The 21,212-nt window shown below is 44.3% G+C and overlaps 1 protein-coding gene across 4 annotated transcripts in view; it reads right to left on the bottom strand.

Annotated features, from left to right (window-relative positions):
• Positions 1 to 21,212, bottom strand: part of LOC132393902 (arrestin domain-containing protein 3-like) — a 72,250-nt gene that overhangs the window by 36,476 nt on the left and 14,562 nt on the right. The window contains exon 2 of one of the 4 annotated variants that reach the window (XM_059969322.1): positions 13,410 to 14,145. In XM_059969322.1, the coding sequence (XP_059825305.1) occupies positions 13,410 to 13,656 (247 nt within the window). In that variant the 5' untranslated portion in view covers positions 13,657 to 14,145. Of the gene's footprint in view, positions 1 to 13,409; positions 14,873 to 21,212 lie in introns of those variants that run through there. The other 3 variants (XM_059969325.1, XM_059969327.1, XM_059969321.1) reach the window with 3 other exon arrangements.

The raw sequence follows: 21,212 nt of genomic DNA, 5'->3' as shown, positions 1-21,212 counted from the left end.
TTGGAATTCTTTGAAGAAAATACATGCAGGATAGACAAAGGAGAATCAGTTGATGTTGTGTACTTGGATTTTCAGAAGGTCTTTGACAAGATGCCATGCATGAGGCTTTTTAACAAGCCATGAGCCCATGGTATTACAGGAAAGATTCTAGCATGGATAATGCAGTAGTTGATTGGCAGGAGGCAAAGAGTAAGACCATAAGACTATAGGACATAGGAGCAGAATTAGGCCATCTGATCCAGCAAGTCTGCTCCGCCATTTAATCATGGACGATCCTTTTTTTTCACCTCCTCAACCCCAGTTCCTGACCTTCTCCGTGTAACCTTTGATGCCATGTCCAATCAAAAACCTATCAATCGCTGCCTTAAATACACTCAAAGACCTGGCCTTCACAGCTGCATGTGACAACAAATTCCACAGATTCACCACCCTTAGGCTAAAGAAATTTTTCTGCATCTTAGCTTTGAAAGGGCACCCCTCTATCCTGAAGCTTTGCTCTCTTGTACTAGACCCTCCCACCCGGGAAACATCCTTTCCACATCTACTCTTTCTAGGCCTTTCATCCTTCTGAATTCCAGCGAGTACAGCCATCAAATGTTCTCCATATAATAACCCTTTCATTCCTGGGATCATCCTAGTGAACCTCCTCTGGACCATCTTCAATGCCAGCACATCTTTTCTACGACGAGGGGCCCAAAACTGTTCACAATACTCAAGGTGAGGCCTCACCAGTGCCTTATAAAGCCTCAGCATCACATCCTTGCGCTTGTGTTCTAAACATCATGAAATTAATGCTAACATGGCATTCACCTTCCTCATCACCACCTAAATCTTGCAAGCTAATCTTCAGGATGTTCTGCACAAGGACTCCTAAGACCATCTGCATCTCAGATTCCTGGATTTTCTCCCCGTTTAGAAAATAGTCCACACATTTATTTCTACTACCAAAGTGCATGACCATGCATTTTCCAACATTGTATTTCATTTGCCACTTCCTTGCCCATTCTCCTAAGCTGTCTAAATCCTTCTGCATTCTACCTATTTCCCCAACACTATCTGCCCCTCCACCAATCTTTGTATCATCTGCAAACTTGGCAACAAGGCCATCTATTCCATCATCTAAGTCATCGATATACAGTATAAAAAGAAGTGGTCCCAACACCGACCCTTGTGGAACACCACTAGTCACTGGCAGCCAATCAGAAAAGGATCCTTTTATTCCCACTCACTGCCTCCTACCAATCAGCCAATTCTCTAACCATGTTAGTAACTTTTCTGTAATACCATGGACTCTTAACTTGGTAAGCAGCCTCTTCTATGTCAATTTGTCAAAGGCCTTCCGAAAATCCAAATATACAACATCCACTGCATACCCTTTATCTATCTTACTTGTAATCTCTTCAAAGAATTCCAACAGGTTTGTCAGGCAGGATTTTCCCTGAAGGAAACCATGCTGACTTTGTACTATCTTGTCCTGTGTTACCAAGTATTCCATCACCTCATCCTTATCAAATGACTAACATCTTCCCAACCACTGAGGTCAGGCTAACTGGTTTATAATTTCCTTTCTACTGCCTTACACCTTTCCTAAAGAGTGGGGTTACAATTGCAATTTTCCAGTCTTCTGCCAAAGTTCAATGATTTTGAAAGATCATTTCTAATGCCACCACAATCTCTAATGCTACTTCTTTCAGAACCCTATGCTGCAGTTCAACTGGTCCGGATGACTTATGTACCCCTAGGACTTTCAACTTTTTGAGCACTTTCTCTTGTAATGGAGAATGCACTCACTTTTCTTCCTTCACACACTACACCATCAGGCATACTAGTGTCTTCCACAATGAAGACTGATACAAAATACTCATTTAATTCAGCAGCCATCTCCTTGTCACCCATTATTATTTCTTCTGCCTCATTTTCTAGTGGTCCTATATTCACTCTCATTTCTCTTATTTTTAACATACTTGAAAAAACTTTTACTATCCATTTTGATATTATCTGCTAGCTTGCTTTCACATTTCATCTTTTCCATTTAATGATTTTTTAGTTGTTCTCTGTACGTTTTTAAAAGCTTCCCAATCCTTTATCTTCCCACTAATTTTTGCTTTGTCGTATGCCCTCTCATTTCCTTTTACAATAGCTGGACTTCCCTTGTCAGCTTTGTATTATTTTACCATTTGACTATTTCTTCACTTTTGCAAAAACACATGTCCTGCACCATACACAAAATGGTGGTGGAACACAACAGGCCAGGCAGCATCTATAGGGAGAAGCACTGTCGACGTCGACAAACTGCTCTAAAAAGCTATCTCTCAGGCATTCAACAAACTCACTCTCTTGAGATCCATTACCAACCTGATTTTCCCCAATCGACCTGCATGTGAAAATCTCCCATGACATTGCTCTTTTGACTTGCCTTTTCTATTTCCTCTTGTAACCTGTGGTCCACCTCCCAGCCACTGTTGGGAGGCCTGCCATCAACGTCCTTTTACCCTTGCAGTTTCTGAATTCAACCCACAAGGATTCAACATCTTCCGATCCTATGTCACATCTTTCCACTGATCTGATGCCATTCTTTACCAGTAGAGCCACACCACGCCCTCTGCGTACCTTCCTATCCCTCTATCAATGTGTAACCTTGGACATTCAGCTCCCAACTACAACCATCCTTCAGTCATGATTCAGTGATGGCCACAACATCATACCTGGCAACCTTTAATATTGCAACAAGATCATCCACCTTATTTCTTGAACTACCCGCATTTAGATACAACACCTTGAGTACTGTATTTGCTGTCCTTTCTGACTCTGTATTCCTAATGATTTGATACTCAGCCTGTTGGCTATAACTAAGAATAAGGGAGCCTTTTCTGGTTGACTGCCAGTGACTAGTGGCATTCCACAGGGGTCTGTGTTGGGACCAATTCTTTTTATGTTATATGTTAATGATTAGGATGATGGAATTGATTGCTTTGTTGCTAAGTTACAGATGATATGTTGATAGGTGGAGGGGCAGATAGTTTTGAGGAAATAGCCTAAGGACTTAGATTAGGAGAACGAGCAAAGAAGTGGCAGGTGGAATATAGTGCACTTTGGTAGAAGAAATTAAGGGGTTGACTATTTTCTAAGTGGAGAGAAAATACAAAATCTGAGATGCAAAGGATTTTGGGAGTCCTTGTGTAAGATTCCCTGAAGGTTAATTTGGAGGTCGAGTCTGTGATGAGGAAGGCAAATGTGATGTTAGCATTCATTTCAAGAGGAATCAAATATAAAAGCAAGAATGTAATACTGAGTCTTTGTAATGCAGTGTGGAGGCCTCATTTGGTGTACTGAGAGTGGTTTTGGACCCTTAGCTTAGAAAAGATGTGCCGAAGCTGGAGGTGGTTCAAAGGAGGTTCACAAAAATAATACCAGGATTAAACAGCTTGTCATGTGAAGAGCATTCAAAGCTCTGGGCCTGTATTGATTGGAATTCAGAAGAAAGAGGGGAGACCTAATTGAAACCTATTGAATAATGAAAGGCCTTGGTAGACTTGATTTGGAAAGGGTGTTTCCTATGGTGGGAGTGTATGAGACCAGAGGACACAGGCTCAGAATAGGTTTTTTAGAAGGAGGAATTTCTTTAACCAGAGTGTATTTAATCTGTGGAATTAGTTTCCACAGGCAGTTGTGGAGACCAAATATTTATGCATATTTAAGGCAGAGGTTGATAGATTCTTGGTCACTGCATGAAAGGATACAGGGGTGGGGGGGAAGGCTGAGATGTAAATAGATCAGCCATGATGAAATGGCAGAGCAGACACGATGGACTAAATGGCCTGATTTTGCTAGTATATCATATGGTCTAAACCAGCCAGCATCCTAGTAAATCTCTTCCACAACGTCTCCAAAGTCTGAACATCCTTCCTGTAGAGAGCTGGCCAGTACTGTGTGCAATAATCCAGATATGACCTAACCAGAGTTGGGTAAATTTGCAACATAACCCCTTGACTTTGGAACTCAATGCATTGACCAATAAAAACATTCATTACAGTGTACAGTCTCCATGCATTTGCCTTACTGAGGTGCAACATCTCACTTATCTGGGTTAAACTCCATCTGCCATTTCTCAGCCCATATCTGCAACTGATCTATATCATGTTTGTATTTTTTGTCAGTCTTCTACACCATCCACAACTCCACCAATCTTGGTATAATCTGCAAATTTACTAACTCACCCATCCACACACACACACACACACACACACACACACACACACACACACACACACACACACATCACCTCAGAACTCCACTAATTACAGACCTCCAGTTTGAATAACTCCCTTCAACCATTACTCTGCAGCTTCTATGTGAAAGTCAGTTCTTAATCCAAACAGATAATTCACCATGGATCCCATCCATCTTAATCTTCTGGATTAGCCTCACATGAGGGACTTTATCAAAAGCCTTACTAAAATCCATGTAGAGAACATCCAATGCCCTACCCTCATCACCTTGTCAAAATGCTCAATCAAATTGGTAAGGTATGGTCTGCCATGCATACAGCCATGCTGGCTCTCCCTAATTAGGCATGGGTTTGCAAATGCTCGTATATCCTATCCTTAAGAACTTTCTCTAGTTATTTCCCGACAACTCATTGGTCTACAGTTTCCAGGAATTTCCCTTGTTCCCTTCTTAAATAAAGGTACAACATTAGCCTCTTGCCAGTCCTCCAGGACTTTGCCTGTGGCTAGAGAAGGTACAAAGATACTGGTCAAGGCCCCAGCAATCTCATTGCTTCCCCTTTCAATTACCTGGAGTAAATTACATCACGCTGTGGGGACATATCCACCTTAATACTCATTAGAAGGTCCAACACTTCCTGCTCCCTGACCTCTAAATGTCCTAAGATATTAATAGACTCAGCACAGATCTCCTGGTCCTCCATATCCTTTTCTATGGTAAATATTGAAGCGAAATACTCAATAGGAATCTCACTCACATTCGCTGCATCCAAGCAAATGTTCCCCCCCCCCCCTTATCCTTGAATGGTCCCACCTTCTCCCTAGTTAACCTTTACTCTTTATGTATGTATTGAATGACTTGGGATTCATCTTAATCCTACTTGCCAAGGAATTATGGCTTCTCCTGGCTTTCCTAATTCCCTTCTTTAGTTCTTTTCTGGCTTCTTTATGCTCATGTGCTTTGTTTGATCCTATCTTCTGAAGCTTTATATTTTCTTCTTGACTAAATTCATCACCTCTCTGGACATCCAAGGTTTCCATATTTTTCCATCCCTGTCCTTTCTTCTAACAGGAACATACCTTTCCAGTACTCTGTGCAATTCATCTTTAAACACCCTCCACATATCTGATGTGGACTTACCAGAGAAAATGTATTCCCAATTAACACTTCTTAGACCTGCTAATGCCCTTGTAATTTTCACTACTCCAATTCTAAACTCTCCCCCAGGACCATACCTATCCTTATCTATAGATATCCTGAAAATTAAGGAGTTATGATCACTGTTTCCTAACTGTTCACTCACTGAAAGGTCTGTCACCTGGCCAGGCTCATGACTCAACACCAGCTCCAGTACGGCCTCTCCTCTCACAGAATTATCAACATATTGATTTAAGAAACTTTCCTGGATACACTTAACAAATTCAGCCCCATCTAAACCTCTTACACTAAGAAAATCCCAGTTTATATTAGGGAAACTGAAATCCCCCATGACAACAACCCTACTGTTTTTACCCATTTCCTTAATCTGATTATGTATCTGTTCCTCAATGCCCCGGAGGCTATTGGAGGAGGGTCTATTGTTCAATCCCATCAATGTGATTGCACTCTTCCTATTTCTGATTTCTACCCAAATGAACTCGGTGTCTGATTCCTCCATTGTCTCCTCTGAGTGCAACTGTGATATTGTTCCTGATTAGAAGTGCAACTCCACCCCCTCTTTTATCTCCTCCACTTACCTTTTCTAAAACTTTGAAAACTTGATACATTAATCACCCGTTTCTTCCTCTCTCTGAACCAAGTGTCAGTAATGGCCACATCATTGTATTTAAATATATTTTATTGTTTTATGTGAACAGACTTGGAAAAAACTAACAAGAAAGCTAATGGAAAAAATACAGTACAACCACAAAAACCACAACCATAGCAAAATCAAATTAAATATTGAGCAGCAAAAGAGAAATAAAAATATAAAGGCAAAAAGTAAACAAACACAGCAGAGGTGCACCACACCAAAAAACGTCAGTCCTCACCCCGTAAGAAAGTCCAATACAGGGCCCCATATCCTTTCAAAGATGTCCCCTCTGTCCTCATTATGTAGTCTCAGTGTCTCCAAGTGTAAAGTGTTTGCCAGTTCTCTCAGCCACAGACCGTACGTAGACACAGAGTCCATTTTCCACATCTGCAGGATTAACTTCTTAGCAATCACCATTTCAAACAATACAGCCATTTTTTCATATTTACTGGCTGAAGATAGGGAGCTTGTTGCTCCAAGGATGGCGATGAGCAGGTCTGGTTCCCACCGCTTCCCAAAAGCCTCAGAGAAACAGTGAAAAATACTTTTCTAATATGCATAAAGCTTACAACATGACCAGAATGAATGTGACAAGTTGCTGTTGACAGATTTACATCTATTACAAACTGGTGAAACATCAGGATAGAAACTAGGCAACTTTTCTTTAGAATAATGGAGTCTATGTAATGTTTTAAACTGTACAAATCTGTGTCTAACATTGACCGAACAATCATGTTGTCATATGGGGGGGGGGGGTGTTGGGAACAAACCCAAATGCAAGACATAGACACTGGACAAGACTAGGAGACAGGGCATGGGCATAGAGTAGAGTAGGAAAGCAGGACCTGGACAAGGAACTAGGAACCTGGACAAGGACTCCGAGCCAGAGACTGGACAGGGACCTGGAACCTGGGTCTTGACTCGGGCTCGGACTGGACGTGGCAAGGTAACAGGACTGGACGTGGGGGCAGGACACGGGACTTCAAGGCTGGACGAGGACATGAAGCTCAGACTAGGTCTTGGTCGAGGGACAGCAAAGCAGAAGTGGGGAGAGGCATAGCTGGACACAGACACTAGCCCTGGACAAGACCAGGACTCAGAGCCTGGGCTACGACTAGGACTTGGGACATGGACTGGAGTCTTCTCAGAGCCTTGGACACAGAACGACAAATAATGACAGTCCATTCAAGTAGCGGCAAACAGCCTGCCTACTGCGCTGGATACGAGACAACCAAACAACCACAGTCCATTCGAGTCTCGGCAAACAGCCTGCCTACTGCGCTGGATACGAGACAACCAAACAACCACAGTCCATTCGAGTCTCGGCAAACGGCCTGCCTACTGCGCTGGATACGAGATGACCAAACAACTACAGTCCATTCAAGTAGCGGCAAACAGCCTGCCTACTGCGCTGGATACGAGACAACCAAACAACTACAGTCCATTCGAGTCTCGGCAAACGGCCTGCCTACTGCGCTGGATACGAGATGACCAAACAACTACAGTCCATTCGAGTCTCGGCAAACAGCCTGCCTACTGCGCTGGATACGAGACAACCAAACAACTACAGTCCATTCGAGTCTCGGCTCGGAGAAGCAGCAACCGGACCAGCAAAACTCAGCTGGCCATAGAAACAGCAGAATTAGTACCTTTGGCTCAGAGTGGCACAAACAGCAGTCAACCCTGCTGGTCACGAAAATGACCAAATCCACAACACAGCCCCAGGTAGCAGGCAAGGGCTACAGAAAGAAAGGGAAGGGAAGGGAAGGGAACAGTCCAGCCTCAGAGTAACAGCAAAGACAGCCTGACTTACCCCACAGAGGCAAGGACAGGATATTGACAAGGCAAACCCCACAGAGGCAAGGACAGGATACTGACAAGACAAACCCCACAGAGGCAAGGACAGGATATTGACAAGGCAAACCCCACAGAGGCAAGGACAGGATACTGACAAGACAAACCCCACAGAGGCAAGGACAGGATATTGACAAGGCAAACCCCACAGAGGCAAGGACAGGATATTGACAAGGCAAACCCCACAGAGGCAAGGACAGGATATTGACAAGGCAAACCCCACAGAGGCAAGGACAGGATACTGACAAGACAAACCCCACAGAGGCAAGGACAGGATATTGACAAGGCAAACCCCACAGAGGCAAGGACAGGATATTGACAAGGCAAACCCCACAGAGGCAAGGACAGGATAATAACAAGACAAACCCCACAGAGGCAAGGACAGGATATTGACAAGGCAAACCCCACAGAGGCAAGGACAGGATAATAACAAGACAAACCCCACAGAGGCAAGGACAGGATAATAACAAGACAAACCCCACAGAGGCAAGGACAGGATATTGACAAGGCAAACCCCACAGAGGCAAGGACAGGATACTGACAAGACAAACCCCACAGAGGCAAGGATAGGATGCTGACAAGGCAATCCCCACACAGGCAAGGATAGGATGCTGACAAGGCAATCCCCACAGAGGCAATTATGTTAGAGTCAGACAGATTAGGCATGGCCTTAAAGAGGTTCTGAAAAAAAATTGGATCATCGAAGTTGGGCCCGTACACATTCACCAGTATCAATAGTATGGAGTTTAATATTCCACTTACTATTACATACCTGCCCCTCAGGTCAGCAATAGTTTGTGTGTGGACAAATGGTATGGTTTTTTAAAATTAAATTTAAAACCTCTAGTTTTTGTACTAAAATTGGACTGGTAGACCTGAGATGCCCAGGAGGGACAAACCTGCTGTTTTCTTAATGTGCGTTTCTTGGAGAAGACAAATATCAGCCTTAAGTGTACGAAAGCGCATGTACACCTTCCCTCTCTTCAGTGGACTATTCATCCCCCGTCCATTCCAGCTGACAAGTTTAATTTCAACCAATGCTGTGCATATGCAGAGTAGATATCATGTCTGCTGCTTAACAACAAAAATATGCTGTATGGCTGTGGTGTAACACAAACAGTAACTTGAACAAACAGATGTGCTATAACAACCACTTGAGAAACACAAAAAAACCCACCCAAAAATAAAAACACACCAGGAGTAGTACTTCCATACCCCTAACCGAGAGTCAAAGCTACATCCACAGGCCAAGACATGGTCCAGAATAGCCAGATAGCTATCCATTGCTCACTGAACATGGGAGTAATGCCTCTTCACAAATACACCATGAAATATAAAAATAAACAATAGCAATCAGTCCTCACCCACATCTTAGTGTGAGCTTACTTTTCAGTTCCTCATGCGCTGAACATAACAAAGTCTCCAGGTGAAGCCGCTATCGATCAACGACGAATTCAGTAACCCAGCGTTAATCCGTTTTTAGGCTGATACAGTGTCAGAATGCCAATCTTCAACTCCTCAGCTACAGCTGCAGTGCTGAATGTACTGGTGGTGGTGTTAACTGTAAACATAAACCTTGCCGGGTACCAGAATCCACACCAAATTTTCCTGGCTTTGCATTTCTCCTTAATGTTCTGAAAATCCTGACATTTCCTCATAGTGGCCAAGGTTAAATCTGGGTAAATGAACACTGGACGCCCTGGACAACCGTAGCACAGGCTCTTTAACCTGGTATTGGTGTAGCCTCGCAGTAATAGCTCATGGCTTACCATTTTTAGCCAGTGCTAGGCTCCAGTGGGCACGGTCCACTTCGATCGGCTGGTGGAAATGTTCTTCCCTCAGCAACTTCAGAAGCAACGTGGCTACAAATTCTGTCGGCTTATTGTTTTTGGCTTTCTCCTGAACCCCGATAACGCGAATGTTTTGACGGTGAGACTGAGCTTCAAGGTGATCTACTTTAGCCTGTAGCTGCGTGTTTTGGGATATTAGGCTATCAAGCCACCTCTCCAATTCGCCTCTCACACGATTCGGCGGTATTCTCCATTAAACCCTTACTAACTGTATCCAGAGAGCTGTGCCTGCCACGTGGCAGCTCTGCCCTCACCTGGTCGGAGGTCACACCACATGCCAGTCAACATTTCACCCCTCCCAACTAATCAATGCACATTTAACCATTGGTCACCTTAATTGGATTAACCCGTCTAGCACCAAGCCGTTGCCCCCCCCCCCCGGTGAATCACCTGGGCCAGACCCTCCAGTCCCCTAACCGATAAAGGGTGCTACATGTGCTTGGCTCGCTCTCTTTTTACCATCCTCGAGGGACCACCCTGCTTCACTCCAGGCTGAAGACTGCAATACAGCGCTGGAGACACGTGGTAAGCCGTGCATTGAATAGGGTTTGGGAAAGTTTATTGTTGTCCCTGTAGTAGTGAACTGTGCCTGCTCTTAGTCAACGGTTGGCCGGTATCATAGTTACTTTTCCCTTGCTTGTATGTGTACCTGTACTCTGACCCCACACCGTTTTCCTGTGTATTGTACTGCTGACCTGACTTCTCCCACGCTCGTCTATTCTAAGCACGTTTGTGTGAATATTGTAGCCGCTTGTGTTGTTCCCAAACTCTTCTCCCCTTGTAAATAAACTCATCAGTAAAACTCTGTGTCCAGAGCCCTTGCCTTTGAGACCCAAAGAATCAGTCTCATTTCCATCAGAACACTGACTTCGGTTAGAGCTGCTGTTAGGTTCATGATAGACTTATTACGCTCAGCATGTCTCCCATCTACCGAACTGTACAGCTTATTTACCACCACAAGGACTTCTTCAATGGTAGTTGGGACCAGGGCACCAGCAGCATTAGCTTCAGCTTCTCTCGGGCCCGCTAGCTTCACGGAGCCCTCACCAGAATCTTCTTCTCCTGCGCCCTTTTCTTGTTTCTCCCCTTTACCTGGCTTCCTCATTTCATTCAGCCCGTTACAGTTCACTTCAGTCACTTACAAAATAAGAATTAACTGCTATTTGGGTGAGGCAAAAGGTGAAGGTAGGCGCAGCTCCCAGGACAGACATTTACTCCACACCAAGACCCACCATGGCCGCAACATTGTAGTTCCATGTACTGATCCATGCTCCAAGTTCATCACCCTTACCCATAACACTCCAACCATTAAAATATACACACTTCAAACTATCCAAAGCACCATACCTGTTATTTCGATTTTACTGTTCAATTATTTCCCTGACATCGACCTTCTGGTTTGATCCTTCCTTTACTGACCTGGGACTCTGGTTCCCAGACCCCTGCAAGATTAGTTAGAAGCAGGCGAATGCCCTTCAGCCCAGTGTGTGCCTTACAGCCTTCTAGAACTCAGGCATACTGTACTTTGTTCACATTTGTCTTTAAGAATCAGAATCAGGTTTAATATCACTGACATATGTCATGAAATTTGTTGCTTTGCAACCACAGTACTGTGCAATACGTAATAATAACATTAAAAAATATAAATTACAATAAGAGTACATACTATCTAGAAATGGATGTCATGATGGAGTTACATCTCTACCAAAAGAGGTGTAAAGTGCTCCTTCCTTCTGCTAGCCTGCAGTCACCTTTGGGCAAGGTGTAGCATCACCTGAGGGTCATGTGAGCCCATGGCAGCAGGTGGTGGGTGGTAGTTGTAGCAGCCAGTGCACATCACAAGTCCTGGTTATGCGACCACTGATGCCAGGCAAATGATCTATGAAGAGTATTGATAATGGCTGGGGTCACCCACCTTGTAAAGACACTGCCCAGAAGAAGTCAATGACAAACCAATCGATAGAAAACTTTTCAAGAACAGTCTTGGTCATGAGGTGCGGACCGCCAACATCATATGACGAGGCACTTAAAGATGATGATAACACTCATGATGGCATGGCCAGATTCTGTTCCCTGTCTTTCGACATGGAGAAGATACTACAGCGTGATAGCACGTCCCACCAAGATGAAAGTCAGTTTCTATCCCACTGTCTTTAGACTAATGAATGATCTGATGGGCTCTTGACCTTATGGTCGACTCTGTTAAGGAAGTGGTGGATGCAACATTTAAGAGGGGTTCGGATAAGTATTTGGATGGAAGGTATATGTTCCAGCTCTGGATCGATGGGACTAGTCATAGGTTAGATAGGCCAAACGGTCTGCTTCTGAGCTGTAGTGCCCTATGACTCAATGTTAGGGCAATGGATCTTATTGATTTCCTGCACTGCATTTTCTCTGTAGCTGTAACACATTAATCTACATTCTGTTATTGTTTTACCTTGTACTACTTCTATGCACTTTGAAATGATTTGGTCTGTATGAACAGTATGCTAGACAAGTTTTTCACCGTACCCGTATATAAACCAATCTACTGGCCTTCCAGCACTGGGGACACCTTTAAAATGCAATGCCCCGAAAAGGCTGCATCCATCATTACCCACCCCATTCACCCAGGACATGGCCTCTTCTCAATGCTACCATCAGCAAGGTGGTACAGGAGCCTGACCACCCACACGCAGTGTTTCAGCAACAGCTTCTTCCCCTTTATTATCAGATTTCTGAATGGACAATGGAGCCATGAACATTATCTCACTATTTTTCCTCTTTTGACAGAGACAGACAGACAGACATACTTTATTGATCCCGAGGGGAAACTGGGTTTCCTTACAGTCACACCAACCAAGAATAGTGAAGAAATATAGCAATAGAAAACCATAAATAATTAAATAATAATAAGTTAATCATGCAAAGTGGAAATAATTCTAGGACCAGCCTATTGGCTCAGGGTGTCTGACACTCCAAGGGAGGAGTTGTAAAGTTTGATGGCCACAGGCAGGAATGACTTCCTATGACGCTCGGTGTTACATCTGGGTGGAATGAGTCTCTGGCTGAACGTACTCCTGTGCCTAACCAGTACATTATGGAGTGGATGGGAGTCATTGTCCAGGATGGCATGCAACTTGGACAGCATCCTCTTTTCAGACATCACTGTCAGAGAGTCCAGTTCCACCCCCACAACATCACTGGCCTTTCGAATGAGTTTGTTGGTTCTTTGCATGAGTTTGCAATACTTATTTATTTCTTATTGTATTTTTTTACTATGTATCGCAATACACTGCTGCCGCAAAACAACAAGTTTAACGACCTAAGCAGGAGTCTGTCCCGATGCCCCTCTGCCCCTCCCGGAGGTCTCCGGCCACGGAGCGGCGATCGATATGGTCCCACCCACAACACGGCGTGAGGGAGGAGTCGGCATTGTTGATTCCGGGAGCGAATGGAGAATGTACACATGCCCGGACACGCGATCACACCCACGGTGTAAAGTCAGAAGTTTACACGTTATGGCCCGCATCTATAATCGTTTCCCGAGCTGACTAAAGGAAGCTCCAGTGGCGCAGAGCCCATCAGCCGCCGCCACCGGCGGTCACACTAACTCTTGTCAGACGGAGAAGAGGCCAGTTGCTGGGTTTGTGGACACTTTGGAGCCGATTTGGAAAGATCTCCGTGCAAAGCGAGCGCACACCTACCTGTCCCAACCAGCAGGTACTTGTGCTTGAAGTATCGCAGCTCCTGAGTGTAGTGCCGAGTCCGATTGGACTTGTTGCTGGATTGTGTTTCCGTCCAGTGAACGTACGCCTGGCCCTTGGCGTGGATTTTCAGAAGTTTCACCTCGATCTGCTCCGCAAGCTCCACCACGATCCGTCCGGAGACCCACTCCCCGCAGGAGTAGGTGGGGCGGTCGTAGAGGATCGCGAAGGTCTTCACTTTGCCCATGGCGGCGGTGCGGGGACGTTCCGAGCAGCCGAACACCGGCTCGGGATGTGTCTGACTCGGGATGTGTCTGACTCGGGGCTGGAGCCGGCCTCCTGATGGGCTCCACCCTGCGTGAGAAATTTTGGTAAACTGCCAGCGGAGGCTTGCTTTAATTAGTTTCGGCTTGCGTTCTGAGGAACTGGTATCTTATAACAATACACCGTCTTTGTACTGTGCCACAATGAGGCAACATATTCCCCTTTGGGCGTCTTCTTCCGCCTTTATGTACGGAACGGCATAAATTAAACAGCTGCCGAAAACTCGTTATTTTTCCAAAATTAAACTTTATTAATAGTGATGTATACTAGAAATACAAAATCCCGCGTTGCCTGCCTTCATCGTACCTTTCAGTCTATACGTTCATAGCCACTTGTGTTGTTGGCGCCTTCTCTGTACGAGGCACCCATGATGCTCTTGGAACGTTGGACGATACAGACCAGACTTAACAGGCTTAAATAAAGATGTAAAGATTAGCTTCTTTTTGTTACATGTACATTGAAATATTGAAACATACAGTAAAATGTCTCATTTGCACCCACAACCAACACAGCCCCAAGATGTGCTCACAAGTGTCACCACCCTTCCCACGTGCTCACAACTGTGCACCTTTGGAATGTGAGAGGAAAGCCGAGCACCCGGAGGAAACCCACGCGGCCACGGAGAGAATGTACAAATCTTACGGATTTGGAATGGTGTAAATTATGGTGGAATTGGACCCAGGTCGCTGGCTCTGTAAAGTGTTATGCCAACTGCTACGCAAATGTGCCACCATCGATAGCCTCGTGGCAGCAGGACTTCTGACTGCAGTTCCTGCCCATGAAGCCTTGGCACTGCACTGAGCTCCAGCGCACCCTGGTATGTGCCTGGCTGCCGAATTCCCTTTCTGCCATCTCATCGTTCTGGAAGCACAACAGGCTGTGGTGCATTTGTCACCGATTTGAAAATCGTCCAGCAACACCTGCTGATTGCTTTTGTATCTGTCCCTGGAAACAGCCGGCCAAGCAGAAGGACTTCTGAGGCATAACTGTTTGGGATGAAGCTTTTCAAGAACTCTTGCTTGCGACTTGTAGCTACATCCATTTCCCCTGCCTTCTTTACAAAGAGGTTGGCGATCATCTCATCTTCGTCGCTACACCCGTGGACTCTGCCACGGATCTCGAGCACCCTTGCAGGCAGATAACTGAAAGGCACGGACAATCACGCTGGTGAGTATGCACATTCCAGCCAATTAGTGTTTTTTTGTGGTTTTATTTAACGTCCTTCCTCTCGTTTCAGTCTTGTTGGGTCTTGACTAAAGCACAGCGACGGTAACGCTCCCTGCTCCCCTTAATCCCCATTCCAGGAAAGAAGACTACAGTTTAGATTGATGCTGTAAAGTAGCAGAATTGATTTAGTATTAAGTTACTTCTTTCAAACTGCAGTACCAGTGTTAGCTTTTATTTTGAAAGTTTTAGTTAATGGCCCTGTTGGCCGAACATTTATTATTTCCCTTTTGTTCCATACAGTTCTTATTAAAAATTAATGAACTGTTCAATCCACTTCAGTGTCTCCTCCTGTGCACATGGGCCACCATTGCACATCCTCATCACCCACAGCTGTTCTTTCGAGGGTGTTGTGAGTGAGGGGGTCCCTTTAATGTCAACTGTCAACTGTGGTCAAATTGGAGATGTTTGTAATTTAGTTTCAATTCCACATGCTGCCTATTGTACCCACACAATGTAAAGAAATGGGAAATATCATTAATAAGAGAAAATCTACAGAAGCTGGAAATTTGAGCAACGTGCACAAAATGCTGGAGGATCTCAGCAGGTCAGATTCTTCAATCATCTACCCCTTTTTCTTTTTTCCAAGGCCTTCTGTCTCTTTCACCAATCAACTCCCAGCTCTTTACTTCATCTGTCTCCCTCCAAGTTTCACCTGTCACCTGGTGTTTCTCTCTCCCCTCACCCTACTCCTCAGCTTTTTTTCTCCAGTCCTGCTGGAGGGTTTTGGCAAGAAACGTCGACTGCTTTTTTCCATGGATGCTCCTGACCTACTGAGTTCCTGCAGCATTCTGTGTGTGTGGCTGGGAAATACCATTGTTGCTGCTGAGCTGTTTTAGCAAGAAACGGCATCACATCTGACCAAACCTATGACTGGCCACAGGAATAGGCCCTTTGCTTTACTTTGTCACTGCAGCTACAAATTACTCATCCATACTGATCCCATTTCCCAGTACTCAACCTGTCACCTTCTCTTCCATGGTATTTCATGTTCTTAAATGCTTCATAAATGCAGAAGGTGTCACCACCCCACTTCCCTCTCCCCTCAGGAAGTGAGACTTGTATTCCAACCACCGTCTGTGCAAAAAATTATTTTTTAAAATCTCATCTAATACACTTTTCTCTCACCTTAAACCATCCTCTTTGGGTGTAGAAAATTCTTCTTCTTCTTAAGCCCATCCCCCCTATTGGGGCATAAGCCACCAACAGCAGCTCACCAGAGTCCTCTATCCTGGGCCAATAGAAGGTTGATCAGCCCCTTGGCTTCTTGGGACTGTCCGAGGTGGAGTTGTAGAAAACTCTCCAAAGGGAAAGCCCAATGCATAAAAGGTGAAGTTCTCCCAAACATTGAGCAAGTGTTTCCACAACCAATGGACTCACTTTCAAGGACTCATGTTGTTGATATTTATTGTTTATTTATTATTATTGTTTCCCTATTTGTATTTGCACAGTCAGTTGTCTTCTGCACTCTAGTTGAACGTCCCCAGTAGGATGGTTTTTCATTGATTCTGTTAATGGTTATTCTATAGATTTATTGAGTATGCCCACAACAAAATGGATCTCAGGATTGTATATGCTGACATAATTTACTGATGATACAACTATTGGCATACAGGAGGGCGATATACCAGCTGGGTGAGTGGTGTCACAGCAAAAACCTTGCACTCAACATCAGTAAGACCAAAGAATTGATTGTGGACTTCAGAAAGGGTAAGATGAGGGAACACACATCAGTCCTCATAGAGGAATCAGAAGAGCAAAGAGTGTCAGAAGTGTCTCGCCATCTTTGAGGATCTATCCTCGCCCAATATATTGATGCAGTTACAAAGAGGGCACAATTGAGGCTATATTGCAGTAGGAGTTTGAGGAGACTTGGTATCACCGAAGATACTGGCAAATTTCTACAGCAGTACCGTGGAGAGCATTCTAACTGGCTGCTTCACCGTCTGGTATGATGGGGGTGGGGAAGCACTGTATTGGATTGGCAAAATCTGCAGAAAGTCAGCTCCATCATGGGCACTAGCCTCCCCAGCATCCAGGACATCTTCAAGGAGTGGTGCCTCAAAAAGGTGGCATCCATGATTAAGGACCCGTATCACCCAGGCCATGCCATCTTCTCATTGCCGCTATCAAGGAGGAGGTACAGGAACCTGAAGTCACACACTCAGTGATTCAGGAACAGCTTCTTCCCCTCTGCCATCAGATTTCTGAATTGACATTGAACCCATGATCTCACTACTTTTTTTTTAACATTTAACATTTATATATATTTCGAACTGGAGATCACAGTTTTCATTATATGTATTGCATTGTGTTGCTGCTGCAAAACAACAAGTTTCACAACATATGCTGGTGATATTAAACCTGATTCTGATTCTGAACTTACAAACTTTTCTATCTCATGCTGTAACCAAAGGCCTCTGTTCTCACTATCCACAACATCACCAACCTTCATGTCATCTGTATTCTTACTGATCGTCCCTGTTACATTCACATTCAAATTATTACAGTTATAAGCAATGCCTCCTTGGTATATGCCAAAATAAAATGGAAGATGAGAGACAAAATGGTGTCAGCTTGGAATGTGGTAATGGCCTGTTTTCCCCCCTTAGTAACCAAAATCTAGTCTTTGTTTTGAACACAATTAGGTATCAGTGAATAATGTTTTCCCTCTTTACAGTTGCTGTCTCTTTCGAGTTGAGTACGTCTAGGCCGAAGATTGTGAGAGATAAAAAGGGGTCTTGAAGGGTATTAAAGGGGAAGTTTCATTGTGTAAGGGAGGGAGTCTTCTCTTTGGCTGGTTCATGACTATTGGAGACAGGGTCAGGAACATTGAGAGAGTGAGGGGGAAAGAGAGAGAAGTCTGAGATATTGCTGGATGCTCTAACATTGTGCAAGTCAGCTCTTTAAGTTGATGGTAAGTATTATTTTGTTTTCTGCACTACTAATACAGCTTACTATCTTTTCTTCAAGTTAGTCCTGACGAAGGGTCTTGGCCCGAAACGTTGACAGTGCTTCTTCCTATAGATGCTGCCTGGCCTGCCGCATTTCACCAGCATTTTGTGTGTGTTGCTACTACAGCAATCAATTGTCTTTCTTTCTGTGCTGTATGCTTTATATAACAAATAATATGCCTTATAAGGAATCTCCCCTGTGATTCCCTTGTTCATTCGTCCCTCATCATTAATCTCCCTCCCGTCAAGTGGCTCAAGTGCCATTCACCTCCTCCCTCACCTCCATTCCTGGGCCCTAACAGTCCTTCCAACACTTCACCTCTGAATCTACTGGGGTTGCCCATTGTGTCTGGTGCTCCTGATGCGGCCTCCTCTACGTTGCTGAGACCTGTCGTAAATTGGGGGACCGGTTCGTTGAGTGCCTCTGCTTCATTCGCCAAAAATGGAACTTCCTGGTGGCCAAGCATTTTAATTCAGATTCCCACTCCCATTCTGACATGCTGGTCCATGGCCTCCTCTTGTGCCACAATGAGACAACCCTCAGGGTGGAGGAGGAACACCCTATATTCTGTCTGGGTACCTCCAACCTGATGGTATGAGTGTCAATTTCTCCTGATAAAAGCACTTTTCCCTCCCTCTCCCATCTTCTTCTATCCTCCACTCTGGCCTCTTACCTTTTCTTACCTGCCTGTCACCTCTCCCTGGTGCTCCTCATTCATTCCTTTCTCCTCTAGTCCACTCTCCTCTCTTATCAGATTCCCTCATCCCAGCCACCCACCTGCATTTACCTATCACCTTCTAGCTGTCCTTCCCCTCCCCCTACCTTTTTATTCTGGCATCTTCCCCTTCCTTTCCAGTCCTGATGGAAGGGATCAGGCCTGAAACGTTTGACAAGTTATTCATTTCTGTAATTGCTAACTGACCTGCTGAGTTCCTCCAGCATTTTGTGTGTGTGTTGTTACGGACTTCCAGCATTGCAGAATCCCTTTTGTTTATGCTTTATAAACGGACATCTGATTCATCAGGATGAGATATTTGGAAGCAAAGGAAGTACGATACACATGTATACAGTACCTCCTTTGTTTGTGAATACCTCATTCTGCTGAATCAGCAAAGAACATGGAACTGATTTAAAAATATTTTTGTTACAGGTATAGAGCAAACAGTAGAGGTCACTGCGTTAACCTCTGTGATATACATTGAACAAAGATCCCTGTGTTAACCCCTGTGATATACACTGAACAAAGATCCCTGTGCTAACCCCTGTGATATTCACCGAACAAAGATCCCTGTGTTAACCCCTGTGATATTCACCGAACAAAGATCACTGAGTTAACCCCTGTGATACACACTGAACAAAGATCCCTGTGCTAACCTCTGTGATATACACTGAACAAAGATCCCTGTGTTAACCCCTGTGATATACACTGAACAAAGATCCCTGTGTTAACCCCTGTGATATACACTGAACAAAGATCCCTGTGCTAACCCCTGTGATATACACTGAACAAAGATCCCTGTGTTAACCTCTGTGATATACACTGAACAAAGATCTCTGTGTTAACCCCTGTGATATACACTGAACAAAGATCCCTGTGCTAACCCCTGTGATATACACTGAACAAAGATCTCTGTGTTAACCCCTGTGATATACACTGAACAAAGATCCCTGTGTTAACCCCTGTGATACAATCGAACAAAGATCCCTGTGCTAACCCTTGTGATATATTGTACACCGAACAAAGATCTCTGTGATATACACTGAACAAAGATCCCTGTGTTAACCCCTGTGATATACACTGAACAAAGGTCCGTGCACTAACCCTTGTGGCATGCAAACTAGCATAGGTCCCTGAACTAACTTCTGTGGTTTACGAACATACAACGGCCAAGAGCCACAAAAACAATCTTTGAACTTCTATCCTGGGCTTGGCATATTAATACAATTACAAAGAAAGCACAACAGCAACTATATTTCTTCAGGAGTTCGAGGAGAGTTGGTATGTCACCAATAATCCTAGCAATTTTCTGTAGCTGTACCATGGAGAACATTCTAACTAGTTGCATTATTGCATGGTTTGAAAATGCCAATTCACAGGATCAGTAAAAGACTGCACAGGGTTGTAAACTCAGCCAGCTCCATCATGTGCACTAGCCTCCCCACCATCAAGGACATCTTCAAAAGGCAAAACCTCGAAAGGTGGCATCCATCATTAAGGACCCCATCACCCAGGACATGCCCTCTTCTCATTGCTACTATCAAGGAGGAGGTACAAAGGCCTGAAGACTTCTCATCAGGAGTATGAATGGACAATGGTTCCATGAACACTAATATTTTTACCTCTCTTTCTGCACTACTTAATTTTAATTTTCTTTTTTTGAAACAGAACTGCTCAAAGGTCTAAGGCACACACACATACATACTGTAGTTAGGGCACCTAAGACTTTTGCACTGTACTGTATATTGATTAAAATAAGGTGTTTGGGAAACAGAAGTAAGTGTACTTAGCTTTGTATTAGCTTAGCAGTATTTAGTGTTACATGGTAACTGGAAAGACATAATATACAGTACTGTGCAGAAGGTTCAGGCACCCTAGCTATATGTATGTGCCTGACTTTTGCACATTACTGTATATATTTCTTACTGTTCTTACGAAATCCCGTAACTGGATCACTTACCAGCAAAGATAGAGAGGTCCATTGAAGTCTGATGGTACTATTTTTAAAAGTATTTATTGATAAAGGGCACAAAAATAAGATTAATGCAAACATACAGATAATATACGTCGTCAATACTAAATCTAAAGCGCGGGTATAATAATAACCGATAAGAAATAGCACTATCGTTGTCTAGGGGATAGTGTATTGTCCGATGGAAATGTAACATTCACTGTTAGTTCGTTCAAGCTGCAGCATTGTTGGGTTTAAGAGCGAGGCGATTTAAACTTGCCCAGGTCTTTTATGATGCCAATCCATTGAGTCAGGGGAGTGGGTTTCCCCGTTGTCAGCTAAAAGCCGTTTTCCGTGGTTCCAGCCACCAATTCCAGCAACGGAACTGAACGCACGTGGCCTCCTTCAGATGACTTCCTGCTATTACGTGGTCGCTTAATGTTTCTTCTGGTGCGTCTGAGGGGCTGTTCCTACAGACCCTCTTTTATCCTGACTCGCAGGGTCGTAGATGTCAATCAGGTTGGGGGTATGCACCCTCTCCCTCAACTAGCCCACTTTGCCTGAGGGCGTTCACGTAGTATAGTAGCTCAATCCACAAATTTGTCTCCAAGAGACAATGGCCATGTCCCGT

The sequence above is a fragment of the Hypanus sabinus genome, chromosome 5, assembly GCF_030144855.1.
Source record: "Hypanus sabinus isolate sHypSab1 chromosome 5, sHypSab1.hap1, whole genome shotgun sequence".
NCBI classification, from domain to species: domain Eukaryota; kingdom Metazoa; phylum Chordata; class Chondrichthyes; order Myliobatiformes; family Dasyatidae; genus Hypanus; species Hypanus sabinus.
This window is presented reverse-complemented; position numbering and strand designations above follow the sequence as displayed.